The sequence below is a fragment of the Mastigoproctus giganteus genome, chromosome 5 (genome assembly GCF_048544385.1).
Source record: "Mastigoproctus giganteus isolate SK-2022 chromosome 5, ASM4854438v1, whole genome shotgun sequence".
NCBI classification, from domain to species: Eukaryota; Metazoa; Arthropoda; class Arachnida; order Uropygi; family Thelyphonidae; genus Mastigoproctus; species Mastigoproctus giganteus.
The window spans coordinates 193,483,938-193,502,222 of NC_143579.1; the positions used below are offsets into that span (position 1 = coordinate 193,483,938).

The 18,285-nt window shown below is 36.7% G+C and overlaps 1 protein-coding gene across 1 annotated transcript in view; it reads left to right on the forward strand.

Annotated features, from left to right (window-relative positions):
* Positions 1–18,285, forward strand: part of LOC150085960 (dynein axonemal heavy chain 8-like) — a 1,559,705-nt gene that overhangs the window by 748,446 nt on the left and 792,974 nt on the right. The window contains exons 45-47 of the mRNA XM_090374756.1: positions 1,820–1,981; positions 7,276–7,522; positions 9,473–9,714. Of these exons, the coding sequence (XP_090230882.1) occupies positions 1,820–1,981; positions 7,276–7,522; positions 9,473–9,714 (651 nt within the window). The remainder of the gene's footprint in view (positions 1–1,819; positions 1,982–7,275; positions 7,523–9,472; positions 9,715–18,285) is intronic.

Genomic DNA, 18,285 nt, shown 5'->3' on the forward strand with positions numbered 1-18,285 from the left:
TTTCGTCACAGTTGTATATATCCTTAGCTTCAAAATCACGACATAAATCTTCCAATTTAATGGTCCACCTGTTACAACCCCAGTATCAACAGATCCACCTTCACCACTTACGGTTTTCCAAGAAATTTTATGCCGAGTTTTGAACTTGTCTAGCCATCCCACAGAAGCTTTGAACTCATTTTCTCCCATAGATTTCGCAACCTCCAAAGCCTTTTCCCTAATAATAGGCCCATTAATGGGAATTTTTTTAGCATGTGCCCGACAAAACCACTCATCCGTAACATTGTCAATTTGAAGTCCAACAGTTTTCGGGAATGATTTTTGAACCTGATCATTTCCGTGTTGCCAAAATTGTTTGAGCGGTTCATTTTTTTTCTTTAGGATGTCGCTTACCTGCGTCTTCCCGATTTTGAATTTTGCAGCGAGATTGCGAACACTATTTTTTGCCGATCATACGCATTAATGAGTTCGACTTTATCTTTTAAAGTTAAATGTTTATGAGAAGACATTGTGCACTTCACACGACACTGAACAAAACTGAAAACTGAAACTCAAAATACGAAAGGCCGACCAAATCCCCCCCCCCCTGCACACACTGAATTCATCAGAAGTTTTACACGTGTCCTAAAATTCTTGAAAAAGGGTTTAGAACCGCGACGTAAACCTTGATAAAATTCAGAGAGTCGGAAATAGAAAATAAATACACAATTGAGGCAATACGTGGAAGAAAAGTTCCTAGAAAAAGGGCCGTGAGCTCTACTGCAGTCCGTTATGGGGAGATCAAATTAAGTGCTAATCTAAGCGAAACAGTGCAGATTGCCTGTCTGCGTCCGTTACAGAGAATGTCCACTAGACAGAAGCTGCAAACACGTTAAAACCAATAGAGGTGAGTTGGGGAATTTGAAAATGTCCGTTGTAGAGAGGTGTCCGTTAAAGAGAGGTGTCCGTTAGGAGAAGTTTCACTGTATACAAATTTTTAATATGCCTTTTCACTACCTTGTATTATTAATTAGGAAATATCCTATGACACAGACTGCGACTCACAAATACATATCTAACTTTATGGAAATACTGCGCTCGCTTAACGTCGATTCACCAAACGCTCTGTTTTTCGGGAACAAATTATCAGCGTGAAGCAGGGGTCACCTGCATATGATATCACTATTATTTTTTGCATCCAGTTCCTTTGTAACCACACCATGGTATCCATCAAATTTGTCAGACAAGACTTTCCCTTAACAAACTCATGCTCTGTCTGCATTATTACTGCAGTCTTTTCTAGATGATCTTTCAGTCCTTCTTCAACTGGTGTTTCTGTTATTTTCCCTAAAACAGAAGCTAAACTAACAGTTCTGATATTACTCATGTCACCTTTTGATCCCCCTTTGTGATTGAGGATATATTTGCACATCTCCAGTCCATGGGGGCTTCTCCTGAGTCCAAGGATGTTCTTATAATTATGGCTAAGAGTTTGCTTACTTTCTTTACAGCCTCCTTTAATATAACTGGATAGACCCCATCCACCTCAGGTGCCTTTTTTATATTTAACTTCAACAGTTTTTCCTCCACTTTGTTCTCAGTTATTACAAAATCATTAAGCTCCCTGTTAGAGTTTAATAAGCTTTTAATAACTTAGATTTTAAATGGATAATTCTCCTGTATTGTTTTCTCTAAATGTATGAGGAAAATTATGAAGAAAAATATTAATAATAATTGGACAGTTGCTATTATCTGTAATTATTATTTATAATTACAATAACAATAAACTGTAATATAAATAAATGTATAATAAGTTTTATCACTTTTTTATTTTTACCAGGTTGATGAAGACGAGCCTCTTTTTAATAGTCTCATTAGTGATTTATTTCCTGGCATTCAGCTTGATAAAATCACATATGAAGACCTGCAAGAAGCCATTGCAAAAGAAGTAGATAATGATAAATTAGTAAATCATCCAGCTTGGAACTTGAAGGTTGTTCAAGTAAGTAATATATTTATTTTATGTGAAACAGCATTTCTCAAAATTTTTCCAAATATAGAATTAGAATTCTTAACATTAAATTAATTTGGGAGGTATTTATTAAGAAATTCTCATAATATTGTATATCTGTTGTGCTTGCGTGTGTGTGCGTGCGCACTCCACTCTTGTAGAAATCTGAGATATCTACCACTTCTAGTACTCCATTAATTCCATGTAGTTGTGATTTTTTGTAGTTTTGCTAATTTCAAAAAAAAAAAAAAAAAAAATCGTTCCCATACAATCTATGTTGGATAATAACCTGTGCAGTAACTAGAATCTAGGTAAATAACTAGAGTTAACATTTCATTTTCTGCTTTAAAAATTCTGAAGAAATATTCGACAACGTGTTTCAGAGAGATGAACTACGTCAAAGTACTTCATAGAAAACCCCACAACTTTCAAGTTCTGTGGACTGTGTCCCATCGGCTATTTCTTCAGAGAATTACCCTCTAACCCTTTGTCTCCTCAACCTTTCCTTCCTTTTTTTCTTTCTGGATTGTAGAGTCAGTTGAGTTTTGTTTGAGAGTAAAGTGGGAGCTTTTTGTTGCATTTTGCGTGTAATATTTGTTACATGTCGTGTAGTGGCGTAACTAGGGTTATGGTGCCCAGTGCATATAAAAAAATAGTGCCCCTTGAAAACTGTTCTTTTGGAATTTTTGCATTTTTTAACCATAAAAGGCATCCCCGAAATTTGGTGCCCACCTGCCTCACCCTAGTTATGCAACTACATGTTGTCATATTGTGGTGAAGTTGAAATTCACTTTGTCCAACAATTTTCAGTGACTTCACGCCAAACTATCATCGTGTAGTGTGTGGTTCATTTGCACGTCATAAGCTGTAACAGCATCTCTTGTAACTTAACCGTGTGAAGTTTTTTATGAAAATTTCATTTTGACCGTTTGTTTGTTTGTTTGTTATTTGGCTTTTAGGAGCATTAGCAACTAGGGCCATATTGCTCCGGGGATATGGGGAAAGGTCATTCTCTGACCTTTCCACATCCTCCGTATTTGGTGGTCACGGGCTCCAACCCCTGTCTAATCAAGAAGCATGTGCTGCACTGCTGCTTCTGCCCACCTGGCACTTCTGTACACATTGTACTCCACAAATTGAAGTTCTGCATTCCTTATATCTGTGTGACACCATGTCTCTGATATCCCAACAATATCTGCCTTTGATGTTTTGAGCAATATCTCAAATTCATCAAATTTATTTACCAAACTCCTAGCATTGGGGCGCCTCCGTAGCTGGGTGGGCAGGAGCAGCAGTGCATAGCACACGCTTCTTGATTAGACCAATGTTCAAGCCCATGACCACCAAATACGGAGGATGCGGAAAGGTCAGGGAATGACCACTGCATATCCCAGAGCAATATGGCCTTAGTTGCTAATGCTCCTAAAAACTAAATAACAAACAAACAAACTTAGCATTGGTGTACACGCAAGTATACATGCACCTGTTCCTATTCTTAGCTACCCTAACACAACCCGTGTGTTTACTTGTACCGCAATGATTCTGAGCAGTCTCTGAAATACCCTGCATCTTGTTTTCCAGGCTGCTGCTCATTCCAATAGAAGCAGTGCAAGAATCACTTTCACCTCTGCCAGTGGCTACTGTTAATCTATTAGTCATTGTATCCCCCCAAGCTAGCAGTTTTCCGCCCCAGCTAACACTGCCTCGATATCATCAGCAAGTATTCTTGCACCCTTTCTATTTAAGTGTATCCCATCCCTGTAGATGCAGACTCTCCTGTTAACAAGTACAGACCAGGCTGAAAAAAATGCTACCCCTTGAGCCTTGCACAATCTTTCCAGGGCTGAATTGATCGACAAGGCTCTCATCATATACTCCCTCCTATCGTGTCTGGGCAGAATTGCAGACACTTTCAAATTCAACCCTAAATTTCACTCTTTTTTTTCAACAGTGACCTGTACTTGTTAAGTAATTCCGCCTGTCTCCTACTCTTAATATCATTAGTGCCAACGTGTACAACAATATTTGTGCCTTTAAAAGATGATATCCGCTCAACGTCATCGACCTTTGCCCCTGGCAGACATACCCTGGTCCAAATACTTTTCCCTTCATACTTCTCATGTATACTTAATCCTTTGCCTTTTAATTTTTGATACCACTATATTATCTATTAACAATACCATCATACATAATACCTAGATTTATTCCTTTGTCTTATTTTTCTTCAACTGATATTATTCACTCTCAATTATTTCAATCTTAATCTTACATTATCCCATAATTTTATTTTATCCCTTTCAATACTACTACACTGTAAAAACATTCTGAGGACTTATGTTTCCTGCTCTTTTCACAGTGGGAGTTTCTTTGTGCAGAATCATCTCTCCCCCCCCCATTTCTCTGATAATCTTGAGGGGAATTACCATAGTCGTAGTGGTGATCAGCAGCCACAGTCTGGACCAACTCTTATATCTGGAATGTGTCCATAGACTTTCAGTTTCAACTTTATTTTGCATTTAATAATGAACATTGCTGAGGCAGAATAGGTGCAGTGTTATTCTTCACATACTAACTGCATCTTTTCTACCAATACAAAATTCCTCACCACACAACAGTGCTAAAAATTATATCACTACAAACACTCAGTGTGTCTACATCCTCTATTCTTTCCCTCTGGGTGCCTCCGTAGCCAGGTGGGAAGGAGCAGCAGTGCGTAGCACACGCTTCTTGATTAGACCGAGGTTCGAACCCATCACCACCAAATACAGAGGATGCGGAAAGGTCAGGGATGACCACCGCATATCCCCGGAGCAATATGGCCTTAGTTGCTAATGCTCCTAAAAAAAAACCAAATAACAAATAACAAAAATAACTTTCCCTCTTCTGCTCTTTCTCTCTCTTCTTGCCCCTTTTATCTCCTAATTTCAACCTGAAAAAAAAAATTTTTTTTTTTTTTCTGTTCCCATTTGTCAAAACTAAATTATACAAATATTCAAATTTAGTTTGAATATTTGTATAGTTTAGTTTTGACAAATGGGAATTGGACATGTTGAAATCAAATGATGCCATTTGATTTCTACCATTCCAAACCCTGTATATGTTGTACCAAGTGCTAGCTCTAAAATAACTCCCCCAAGAACCTCTGTTCTTAAATACCAGACTGCCACTGCATAAATGCTCATAAAGGGTTGTCTTAAAAGCTTCCCAAGTGGTTCTAGAAGGTTCTGTTTTCTTTTAAATTTACACTTAATACTAGCTGTCCGTTTGGAAGTACAAATGTGCTGTTTTACTTTTGTTAGTTGTTTACTCCACCAACAATTTGATTGTATGTATAAAATTAAATCCTGTAAGATTAGCTGTTTTACAATTTTTATCACTCCCTAAAAAAGAAAAAGAAACATATGATGCACAAACAAATTGAAATTGTACCTCTTGCTGTCCATTCGCAATAAAAAGCTATTCAGTGTTTTGTGTCTCTGATCTGTGGTCAAAGTGACTTCCTTAACTTTCTTTGGTGGTAATTTTCCCCAAGATTACCAGAACTAGTTAGTCTGTCTCTTTATTCAAATTTTCCAGAATAAAAAAAAAAAAAAAACTTGGTTCTTCATTGCTCCAGCCTTGACCCAGATTCTCTGGATTTGTGGCAAGGTGTACAGAAAAAGTATTTTTTGCTGATTCAAACTTTTAAATTGTGTAGATTTGTTATTCCAGTTTGAATGAGCTTGTAACATTTTATTTATAGAAATCTTTTAGCTCGGTTTACTGGGCATTGCCCTTACTTTATTGGATGTAAATGATTTTACACACCCACACCAAGAGGTGTGATCAATATGTTGACTTCATGCCATGAAATTTCAGTGTTGTAGCAATTTGAGACTTCTTGCAACATGTTTGCTCATTTAGACATAGTAATGCATTAATAACCTGTTTAGCTGCAGTCAGTGAGAATTGGCATACATTGGATGTGGTTCTAGAAGGTTTTGTTTTCTTTTAAATCTACTCTTAATACTAGCTGCTCCTTTGGAAATACAAACGTGCCATTTCACTTTTGTTAGTTTTTTACTCCAACAAAAATTGGGGTATTTTACAGGAATTTTATGAGGTGTGGCAATAAAATTCCTGGACTGGTGCTGTTGTGGTCACATTCAATGAGTTTTAAAATAAATAGAAGTGTTATTGTAGTTCAAACTTCCTCTAACATATGGTGGTACAGAAATTGTCCAGTGGACTGACAGGTCTGCAAGTAACGATCAGTTTTGTTAGCAACATTAACATTCTGTCATGATTTTTCAATGGAGCAACAAACCAATTTCAGATCTGGGAAAATCTGGAACAGAAATCTGTGAATTATTATAAATTATGTATGGTGTTTATAATGTCCCAAGAAGTGGGCATCTGTCAACTTATCGAAATGAAGGGTTGCTTAGACAGCAGAGATGAGTGGACATTGATTCAAATTGAAATGGTTGCAGAATAGATGTATGGAAATGTGCCTTCAGCCAGCAGGTAGTTGATTTTTGAAACTGGCTTCTATCTGGTGTAGGTGCCTCCGTAGCCAGGTGGGAAGGCACAGCAGTGCATAGCACACGCTTCTTGATTAGACCGGGGTAGCCGACCGGGCTAGCCGAGTGGGTAAAGTACCTGCCCGGCAACCCAAAGGTTGCGGGTTCGATTCCCGCCTCGGGCTTGGATCAAAGTACTGCAAAAACCTTGGGAGGTGCAATATGGCCACAGAAGCCGATGCGCCAACAACTACCAAATCAAAAAAAAAAAATAAATAAAAAAAATAGACCGGGGTTCGAGCCTGTCACCACCAAATATGGAGGATGCAGAAAGATCAAAGGAATGACCACCGCATATTTCCAGAGCAATATGGCCTTAGTTGCTAATGCTCCTAAAAACCAAATAACAAACAATCTATCTGGTGTTGTGGAAGTGGGTACTACGGATAAATTCAAGGAAGAACTAGACAGAATATTAGTTGGGATGGACAGGTGATTTGAGAAGAATTTTTTTTTTTTATTATTATTATTATTATTTTATTTATATTTTTTATTCTTATAAGGTTGCTTTCTTACATCGTTTGCCATGCTAATTCTAACTACTGGCACAATAATGAAATGTTGTGTTGTTGTTGTTATTATTATTGAAACAATACATTTTAAGCATTACCCTTAAAATAAATAAATTAGTATACTGATGTTTGTTTGTTTTTTTGCATTGTATGCTACAGATTTTTTTTTTTTTTTTCTCTCTATTCTACCCCTCTTTTACATAAAACTCAGTTATATGAAACTCAGCTTGTGAGGCATGGAATGATGGCTCTAGGGCCAAGTGGTGCAGGAAAAACCTGTTGTATTCGGGTATTAATGAAAGCAATGACTGCTACTGGTAAGCCACACAAAGAAATGCGAATGAATCCAAAAGCAATAACAGCAGCACAAATGTTTGGAAGATTGGATGTGGCCACAAATGATTGGACTGATGGAATATTTTCTACACTCTGGCGAAAAACTCTGAAAACAAAGAAAGGTAATATATTCATATATTTTCAATAATTTAATATTGTTATTGTATTTACATGAATAAAATAGATATAAAGAGATTTCTCTATGAGACTGTATAATTTGCCAATAAATTTTAATGAAATTGAACAATTATTAATTTTAAAAAACATCTTTCATTTTGGCATATGTCTGTATGCCTTCTGGGAAAAGTTTTAAACTTAAGAACACAAGTTACAGGAAAACTGGAAATGCTCGAATTTTCAAGTTGTTACTTGTAAACTTCTTGCTCCTTCAAAGAACACATCAGTATAAGTATTTCAATTTAGTTATCTTCAGACTTAGGGTTAAGCTTTTAAAACCTATGTTGAACAAGAACATTTACATAATCTTTAAATTGAAATGTGCCAATTCTAATGATTTCCCATTTTTGAAAACTTTTTTTTTTTGAAACATATTGCTGGTTAAAAAAATATATATATATATTTGGAGTGCATGGAGAGGAAAGGGGCATACATCCTTATGTAGGGCTTGTGAAGTTTGAAATTGGCTATGCGGTACTTTATAGGTGTGATTTCAGAAGCAGCATCACACCAGCTTTTTTTCAGTACAAGAAAAAATTATCCAGAACCTGGCTTCTACTCTACCCATCTCACTAACCGTTTGGAGCAGAACACGGTAAAATACAACTGCAGTATTACAAAATTTAATGTTTTTTTTTTTTTTAATTTCATTGTACATTACTTTTTAATATTTCATAATATCTGTATATCTTTCAAGTTTAAGAAACAATCAAGTTTAAGCAAACAAAGGTTTTTGTCATGCATATGTGCATGTGTATATAAATGGAGTGGACAAAATAATGGAAACACTTGAATGAGAATAGTAGTTTTTGTAATGACTCTGTGATGTATTTATGAACATGCAGTGGTGATTTTTTGTTGTTTCTTGCAGATAGTAGTGTGAAGGAAAGATGATAAAAGTTAATATTTATTTAGAGGTTATATAAAAAGGTATATGAAGATAATGACTGACCTGTCTGAATTCCAAAAAGATCAAATTATTGGTGGAAGTTTAATAGGGTCATCAGTGACTAAAACTACTGATTATTTTTAATGTATAGAGAGCAACTGTATTGAAGATTAGCATTCACCAAGTATGGAAAAACAAAATCTGATAGGCTGAATTGTGGCAGAAAATTGAAGCTAACTGAAAGAGACTGCCTGACACCAAAAAGTATTGTAGCCTGAAAACATAAAATTACTGCCTAAAAAATAAGTGGAGAACTTAATCTGTGTTTCAGCAATCCAGTTTCTAGCAAAAACGTTTTGTGAGAACTTCATAAAACTGAAATTTATGACAGAGCCACTATTGTCGAACCATTCATTAGTGATGGTAATCTTAGAAAGATAATACAATGATTTAAGCACAAAAATGGACATTTTAAATGGACAATTTATTCCATCGTCATTTACATTTGGCAAATGCCAAAGGAAGTGCATCATCTGGACTAACTTTTGCCACCCGTCAAACACGGTGCAGGATCCACCATGGTTTGGACAGCAATACCTTGGTATTCTTTGGGTCATATAATCACCCTGAATGGGTGAATTATATGACATACAACATACAACTATTCCCCCCCCCCCACAAAACTCTGTTGGCTCTTTTAATGTTCTTATTCTGCATAGGCTAAATATTTCCGTATTTCATAGAAAAAATTCATATAAACAGTTAACACTAAAGCTATAAAATTATGCGTATTAATTTTTAAATATAATTTTATTCATTTTTCATATGCAGTTAATCAAAAATTATTTCATGATTTTTGAATTAACCTTATGCATCCCCTCTTCCTTGACTATTTTTATCCTGTTCATGCCAAACAGTACTGATTTAGATTAAAATTAGATGTATATTTCCTAATATATATTTGTCACAGGATATTCTTCATACCTAACTGAATTTTTAATTTTAGGTGAGCATGTGTGGTTGGTACTTGATGGACCTGTAGATGCCATTTGGATTGAAAATTTAAATTCTGTGTTGGATGATAACAAGACGCTTACATTAGCTAATGGTGACCGTATTCCTATGTCACCAACTTGCAAAATTGTGTTTGAGCCTCATAATATTGATAATGCATCACCAGCAACAGTTTCTCGAAATGGCATGGTGTATATGAGCTCATCAGGATTAGACTGGAAGCCAATTCTTAAAGTAAGCTATAAGCTGCGTTATTTTATATCTAATATAAATAACTTGTTTATGTAGTCTTTTTGTAGTATAGTAAATTACTAAAAATGTAGACATGCTAAATTTGGCTCGAAAAATGCATTTTAGTGAAATGCATTTTTCGAGCCAAAAATGTATTTTACTGAAATTTATGAAATTTGTGTAAAATAATAAGTCAGGAAAAAGAAGGAAAGACAAAAAGAAAGGGAGGAAAGGAAAAGATATGGCTGCGTAAGCAATATCCAGCAACACATTGTGTGAGCAGGCTGGCCTTGGTTAACGCCATTAATTCGTCCCACAAGCGCATCGTGTAAAACTGAAACACGTTAATCGAATATAATAATCAATAGGAAAATTATAATTGGTCCTTGATCTTCTGGAATGTCCATAAAGAATTTTAAAAATACCTTTTAAATAACTTTTTAACTGTATACAATGTAAAAGATAATGAAAATAATTATGGAATTAAATGTTTATTGCATAAAACAGCAGTTTTCAAACTGTGTGCCGTGGAATATTTAAAATTTTCGAGGGAAAACAGTGATACTCGACATCTGTCGGACACCGCGTCAACTATTAGCTCGAGGTAGTTCACAGTTTCAACATTTCTTATTAAGTTGTTTGGACCTAACTACTAAACGGAACTGTTAGGTATTTCTTTTGGTCTAGATGCACTGTGAAAAAATTACTGAGACACTAAAGGCGTAGTGAACCGAGAAAGTTTGGGAACCTCTGACATAAAATACACAATGAAGAAATGACTGTTGCGGAAATATTTGAACAGTGTTGACTTTTTCTTTTCATCAATCAGTTTCCGATAGCTGACAACAATCTTCTCTGAGCCCTGGTGAAATAAATATCGCAGAGAACCTCAAACCTTTTGTTTGAGGTTCTCTGTGATACGAAAGATTTCATCTAGTTATTTCACCATTATCTCCTTCGCAGTAACATTTTCATCTGGCTCATTTAAAAATGGATTTTACAAATAACATGTAGCGGGAGACAAACAAGTAACACGTCTTCTTCTGATGGTTGATGGAACATACTGAGGCGGGCAGCAGGCAAACATTTGTTTATTGCCCGTCCAACGCAATTCAAATCTTTTCAACTATCACATAAAAAAAAATATCATATTAACTGGAAATTTGCATTGTGTAAAGTGAAAAGTGGTATAATTTTTTCAAATAGCGGTAACTGAAAAACATGTTAATCGAACTTGTGTTATGCGAGGCTTGGCTGTATATTATATACAGGGTCTCAAAAATATTGATACAAACATTTAGGGAAGGTAGGTAACATCTAAAGGAATGTGAATTGCATAGGAACCCATAACCGGAAACGTCACCGTAAGTCGGTACACGGCGCTGTTCTTCAGTTCACCAGATGGGAAAATTTCTGGTTTACTCATTCAAGCATTAGTCGCCGCACAAAGAGCATGCATCAATATACGAACTGTAAGCTGGCAGACATGCTCCTAATGTATGGATTAGCAGAGGGCAATGGATGGGATGCTCAACGAATTTATGGAGAACGCCTCCCAGACAGACATGTGCCAGACCACCATTTGTTTGCGCATGTGCATCAAAATTTGTGCGATTATGGGTCATTTAGAGGTAACAGGAGTAATGCAGGCAGACCATGTTCGACACAAACTCCCGCCATGAAAGGAAGTGTGTTGAATGCCGGGCGCCTCTGTAGCCAGGTGGGAAGGAGCAGCAGTGCGTAGCACATGCTTCTTGATTAGACCGGGGTTCAAGCCTGTGCCCACCAAATACGGAGGATGCGGAAAGGTCAGGGAATGACTACCGCATATCCCGGAGTAATATGGCCTTAGTTGCTAATGCTCCTAAAAACCAAACAACAACAACAACAACAAGTTGAATGCCGTCCAGAATAATCCTACTACTGGCACTTGTGCCGTTGCCTCTGCCTTAGAAGTGTCTCATTGCAGTGTACAGCGTGTCTGGCACGCGATTCCTTACACCCCTTTCAACTCCAAAGGGTTCGGTTACTGTTCCCCCAAGATCATCCTGTACGTATGGCTTTTGCGTAGTGGTTTCTACAAGAAAGTGTTCAACGAGACTTGAATTTTCCAGCCTATGTTTTGTTCACAGATGAGGCTTAATTTACTCGGGAAGGCTTATTCAATCAGCACAATGCTCATGTGTTGGCTCACGACAACCCACACGGTGTGCGCCCCCATGTGGCACAACATTGCTTCGCAATAAATGTGTGGGCAGGTGTGGTAGGTGACTGCTTAGTCAGCCCATACCTGTTATCATTCCACATGAACTCCGCTAAATATCGGATCTTTCTTGAACAAGTTCTACCAGGGTTACCTGACGGTGTTCCAGCAAATGTGAGATGCAACATTTGGTTTCAACATGATGGGGCGCCTGCCCATTATGGAAGGTGTGTGTTCGTGACCATTTGAACAGGCGTTTTGGGCGTCGATGGATTAGCCATGGTGGACCCGTTGCCTGGCCCCCCACGCTCACCTGATTTATCGAGCCTTGATTTCTTTCTGGGGGGGGGGGGGGGCTCAAATCTATCATGTATGAATTTGTCTGTGGAGACGGAAATGGATTTCGGGGCGAGACGTCTGCGCTGCTGCTATGTCAAAGAAACTCCAGGTGTGTTCGACCGTGTCTGTGAATCCATGCTGCATCGGTGTCACGCATGCATCGCGTCTCATGGTGGAACCTTCAAGCATCTGTTGTAACATCATGAAATGTATCCATCTCGTACTCCATTATTAATATTATGTCAAATAAATATTTGCCACTAATTACTGTCTTGTGTCATTTCTGCTTCTTGTGCCTCTGCTACTACTTTCCCCGTGATGTTTCAAGTTATGGGTTCCTATGCGATTCACATTCCTTTAGATGTTACCTACCTCCCCTAAACGTTTGTACCAATATTTTTGAGACACCCTGTATATATATATATATATATATATATATATATAAAGTTTGCATAGATGGAGGTTTGAAATACACACAGTGCCAAGGACTAGAAGGGTAAAGATAGTAGAAAAAAGAAGTAATGTAGATTTGAAAAAGGCAAAAGAATGTTAATATCCTAAAAGTTTTGTTGAATTAAGAAAATTATGGGCTGAATTGCAAAGCCAATTTGGTGGTGAAGGAATCTGTAAAGTAAAATTATCAATACCAAATTATTAAACAAAATAAAGTCAAATCAAATAAATAAAATAAAAGGTGGCAGAGCTCTCTTCAGATATGGGTGAGCAAATCTTGTTTTAAGTCAAATACAGGGAAGGCAAAAATGCAAAGTCTGATGTCACCAGAAGTGAAAATTGATACATGGTTAGGTAATTCATTAGAGTACTACCCTAACCATGTATCGGGAAATGCGTTTCCTGATACATGTTACCAACAGTTCCTAATACATGGGCGCCTCCGTAGACAGGTGGGTAGGAGCAGCAGTGCATAGCACATGCTTCTTTATTTGACTGGGGTTCGAGCCCATGACCACCAAATATGGAGGATGCGGAAAGGTCAGAGAATGACAACCGCATATCCCCGGAGCAATATGGCCTTAGTTGCTAATGCTCCAAAAAACCAAATAACAAACAAACAATCCTAATGCATGGTTTGGTGTAGTCCCCCGATGAATTAACATTCTTTTACCTTTTTTAAAATCTACATTACTTCTTTTTTCTACTGTCCTTAGACTTTTTGTAATTTTCATTTCCATCTCTGCAAACTTTATCAGACTTATCTTTGCTTACATGCTTATATACTTTTGCATCCTTTACTGCTGCTTTGCACGTTTTGATACATTTGTCATACCTTGTTTATTTATTTTTCCATCAACTGTAACTCTGTCTTTAAATGACATTTGATATACACTGTATATATATATATATATTTTGGTTGATTTTATTTAATTAAATGGTATTTATCTGTAGGGAATTAGGTGTATATGGACCAAGCTACCAAGTTAGTAAAAGTAAACTAGCTTTAGCCTGGGTGGCTTATATAACTTTATATTAATGCAATGGAAATAAAATTAAATAAATATAAAATTAAATAAATATAAAATGATGCTAAAAATTAAAATGTCAATAAAAATGATAATGAATAAATGAAAATTGCAAAAAGCAAATAACATTCGCTCACTTGGCCATCTGTCTGATACTTCATCGGGGGCTTTGAGCAGATCAATAGCCAGACTAAAGGAATGTCTCATACCTACCCGTTTCTGTTATCCCCATACCAGTTTTGCCAAGTATTAAATTTTCATATAGAAATTAAATGTGAATAGATAATGTTTAATTTAATTTTCGTAAAATTTTTAAATTTTGCAAAAGTAGTGTCAGAAACAGCAAACTGCGATAGGTGACACAAAGCTGGCATAGGTGACAAATACCTAATACTGTAAACTTTACCAGATATCATTATTATAATCTTAGCATTAGCATTAGCATTAGTAGAGGCATTTGATGCAAGAAAGCAAGCTTATGCAGCATCAGCCAAAAAAAAAAAAAAAAAACCACTTCCACTTCACCCCTCTGTTCGTTCAAAATATCTATCCAGCTGAGCCTTAAACTTATTTAGGCTATCAACTTCCACGACAAGGGATGGAAGTCTGTTCCACCAACCAATAAGAACCAACCAATCTTCAATAAGAACACAATATATATATATATATATATATATATAATTGTATAAGATTATGTAATTAACGTGGCTAGTGGTGAGTAGGTAGTATAATAAAACCATAAGTCAAAATATGGAATGAAACTGGAAATAGAAGTCAAATAATAAGTCAATTTGTTCTTCAAATAGGCCTCTGGGGTTGGGTATACTCATACTGTGATTTTTTAGTGTTTTCCACCAACCATGGAATAAAACGAAAGAAGAAACCAAAATTTTTTAAAATATTTAATATTTACAATAAATTATTTACAAACAATATTACTAATAGTAATTTTAAAATAAAATAAAACAACTGTGATATACAAGATAATAATAAAATGCCGAATTTAAAATGCAATAAAATATACTGGTTAAAATCGCTAAAATACTAACTGAAGCTTTCAAAGGCTTCTGCCTTCTTTCTCAACAGTGTTTTCTCAACAGTTATTTTATTTTAAAATTACTATTAGTAATATTGTTTGTAAATAATTTATTGTAAATATTAAATATTTTAAAAAATTTTGGTTTCTTCTTTCGTTTTATTCCATGGTTGGTGGAAAACACTAAAAAATCACAGTCAATTTGTACCTGCAAAAATAAAGATAAAAACAAAATATCAAAAAAAAGTATACTAAATGTTTCAAATTCAATGATTTTAACATCTTTCTCAAGGTCAGCCGTCAAAACCAAGGAAAATGTAGCAAGAAGACCTCTGTTTATCACATGAAATATATGCAGCATGTGGTAGGTATAAAGAAAACCAAATTAATATATAAGTAAGTATGCCAGGTTAATCGTATCAGAGTGTGGAATGCTGGCTTGTATTTCATGGCTGACCCGACAGACAGGCAGAGAAATGATAAGTATTAAAAAATTATAAATAGTAAAATATTACTAAAAGCCAAAGACAAAAGGTAATCATAAAGGCTGCAATAAGGAATTGGAACAGAGGGTCAGGAACAGTGCTTACTGAATATCCATGCCGGAGTCATGGAGTCAGCCTTAAGGTGTAGGTGAGCATGCTGTGGTGGAGATAAAGAATTCTTTGTGCTTCCACATCAATGACTATATAGTATGTAGGAATGCCATATGACATATGGGATTGACTCAGGAATTAAACACGATGAAGCAGCACATCTCAGGATAAGGGAGAAAGAATAACTGACAAAAGAGTATAAAATAGGCTCTGATTTTTGTACAAGTTGATAAAAGCAAATATAGCAGGAAAATAGCATCTTGATGTTGCTTTCGAAATCTAATCGCACACAAGAAATAAAAGTTTGGCAGTCAGAAAGTAGTAGGAAGAAAGTAGTCAGTGCCTGTAGTAGGACCCTGTATGTAGTACTGGGTGTGTGCCTCATGTGTTTAAGTCAATAATGTTAATAATGGTGAAGGAAGACAATTATTATATCTTTAAGATTAATCTCAGGTTTACCAGTTTCTGTGTGGTGCAAACATACCTTTACTTAGACAGTTATTAAATAGTTGGAATCTTTGGATAACAAATTTCTGGTTCAGTTTAATCATTGTTAGGGCATTTCTTTCCTTTGGTTCTATTAAGAACATTTTTTAGTTCTACTCTTGTGAAGGGGTGGTTTGTAATTGAGTGCTTAGTCATCATCTGGGAACAGTGCAGGATGTTATTGACTGTCCCATCCCAAGTGTATGCTGGCAGTCCTGTCATAATATCAGTGGTGCGAACTATATCACCCTTTGGCAGCTTCTTGGTAACTATATGGTATATAACACCCCCAGTGGTCTGCATTACTGGAGGTACCAACATGAGCCCTCCGTGATTCCTTTTTTCTTTTGTCTTATTAGTTGGTATGGTTATTTTTCAGGGAGCGATACATCTCCCTTGCCAACCTGGCTAGCCGGCAAAGTGGGTAAAGTGCCTGCCTGGCAACCCAAAGGTCGCGGGTTTGAATCCCGCCTCGGGCTTGGATCAAAAAACAACATCTCCCTTTGGGTATTTACCTCAGCTGTAGGATAACTGGATCTAGATCTTTGAAAATGCTTCCTTGCCTGGTGCACCATTTGCCGGAGATTTTCCAGTTCAGGGGGCGTACTGCATTTGTTTGGGGCCTCTTTCTTTCTAAAGTTGGCATCAATGACCTTTATAATTGGTTTAGCAAATTTAGACACCTGTTCATCAGGGTGTTATTGATTATTATGTTGTGGGGAGATTCCCTGAAAGGTAGAATTCAGTGCTTTTAATAAACTTGGTCCAATTTGAATTATTAATATTATACCTGATGATATTATATACTTAGGGAGAGGAAATCTGATCTAGCTGATGAACCAGCTTGAAAGTGATTGCACGGTGGTTGGATGTAGTTCAGACCTCCTGCACCCTCCACTCTATGAACTTTTGTGCAGTGGTATCTGTGGCCATTGTTACATCAATCAGACTTTTGTGCAACATGCTATTGTAAGTTGAAAGATTGTGGCTGGTTTAAAACTCTAAATGGTGAAGAGCAATGAAGTCCTCCAAGTCATGTCCATTCTGAGTGCCTGCTCTGTCTGAATTAGGTCTATAAGAGTTGTGGCTATGCCATAGCGGAGACTTGTAGTTGGCATCCACAGACACCAAGTGTTTACTGTCAAATAAGGATAGTAAAGCTGTTTGCAAATATTCTAAGTTTGGCCCTATATTTTGTCCAGGTTTGCAGTATAGTGATAGAATATGGAATCTTTCCAGGGGAAAGTAATTTAAGCCCAGGCTGCTAAAATGTTGCATAAATTACTGATTTTAGTAACCGTTGAACTAGGGTTTCTTTTTATCAAGGCAGCCCACAAGTTGTCAGTAGTGGCCTCAAAAATTCTATATGATTTAGGATATCCTTGAACTCTACCCTCAATGGGTGTAGGGCTTTTGGTTACAGGCAATGTCTATTTCTTTTTCTTCAGTGATAATTTTGATTTGGTCTGCTTGTGCATGGGCTCTCTGGGCATTTAGTTGCAAGAACCTCAAGGCTTGGCCATTATTCTGATTATGGGAATATTCCATAATTGATTTTCTGTTTCAATTGTTTCTCTGCTTTGATATCTCTGGGGTATTTTGAATCCCTAGGAAATGAAATTGTAAGGCAGTCTGAAAGCTTTAAAATTTGCGTACTTGCCTCTTGAGTCTTTCTACTTCCTTGTAGGAGGTGCCTCCATAGCCAGGTGGGAAGGAGCAGCAGTGCGGAGCACACGCTTCTTGATTAGACCGGGGTTTGAGCCCATCACCACCAAATACGGAGGATGCAGAAAGGTCAGGGAATGACCACCACATATCCCGGAGCAATATGGCCTTAGTTGCTAATGCTCCTAAAAACCAAATAGCTAACTAACTAACTTCCTTGTAGTCATGACTTCTGACAGCACAGTGGCCACAGGTTTGCTCTTTTTGGGAGCAGGTTCGTGAAGTATGCCCAAACTTAAAACAACTGTGGCACTTAAGTATTGGGAAATGTTCCCTATACCTATGGCAGGGAAGGTAAAGAAAGCCTGCACGCGAAGCATGCAAAAGTTCAATGAAATTTATCAGTAACACTACTTTTCCGTAATGGCATTTGTATTGTTGCTCACTCAGTAAACAGACGGTGGGTGTTATCAGTCAGGAGTAGAAATTTAATCCCATGGGAGATTGAAACTCTCCCGAAGTAGAGGGGGTAACCTGACATTTTTTTTCTTTAGAATCACTGGTGGACTAGTGGATAAATTGTTTATTAAGAAAAAAAAAAAAAACCCAATCTGAATAGGTATTTTGCCTCTATATTCACACATGTGTAATTTTTTAGGGGTGTGGGTGGATACCAGAAGTTTATCAAATTCTAACAGAGAGCTAAATTATTTTGTGATAACCAAGAGGAAAATGGAAGAGAAATTTTTGAAGCTAAAAGTAAAAAAG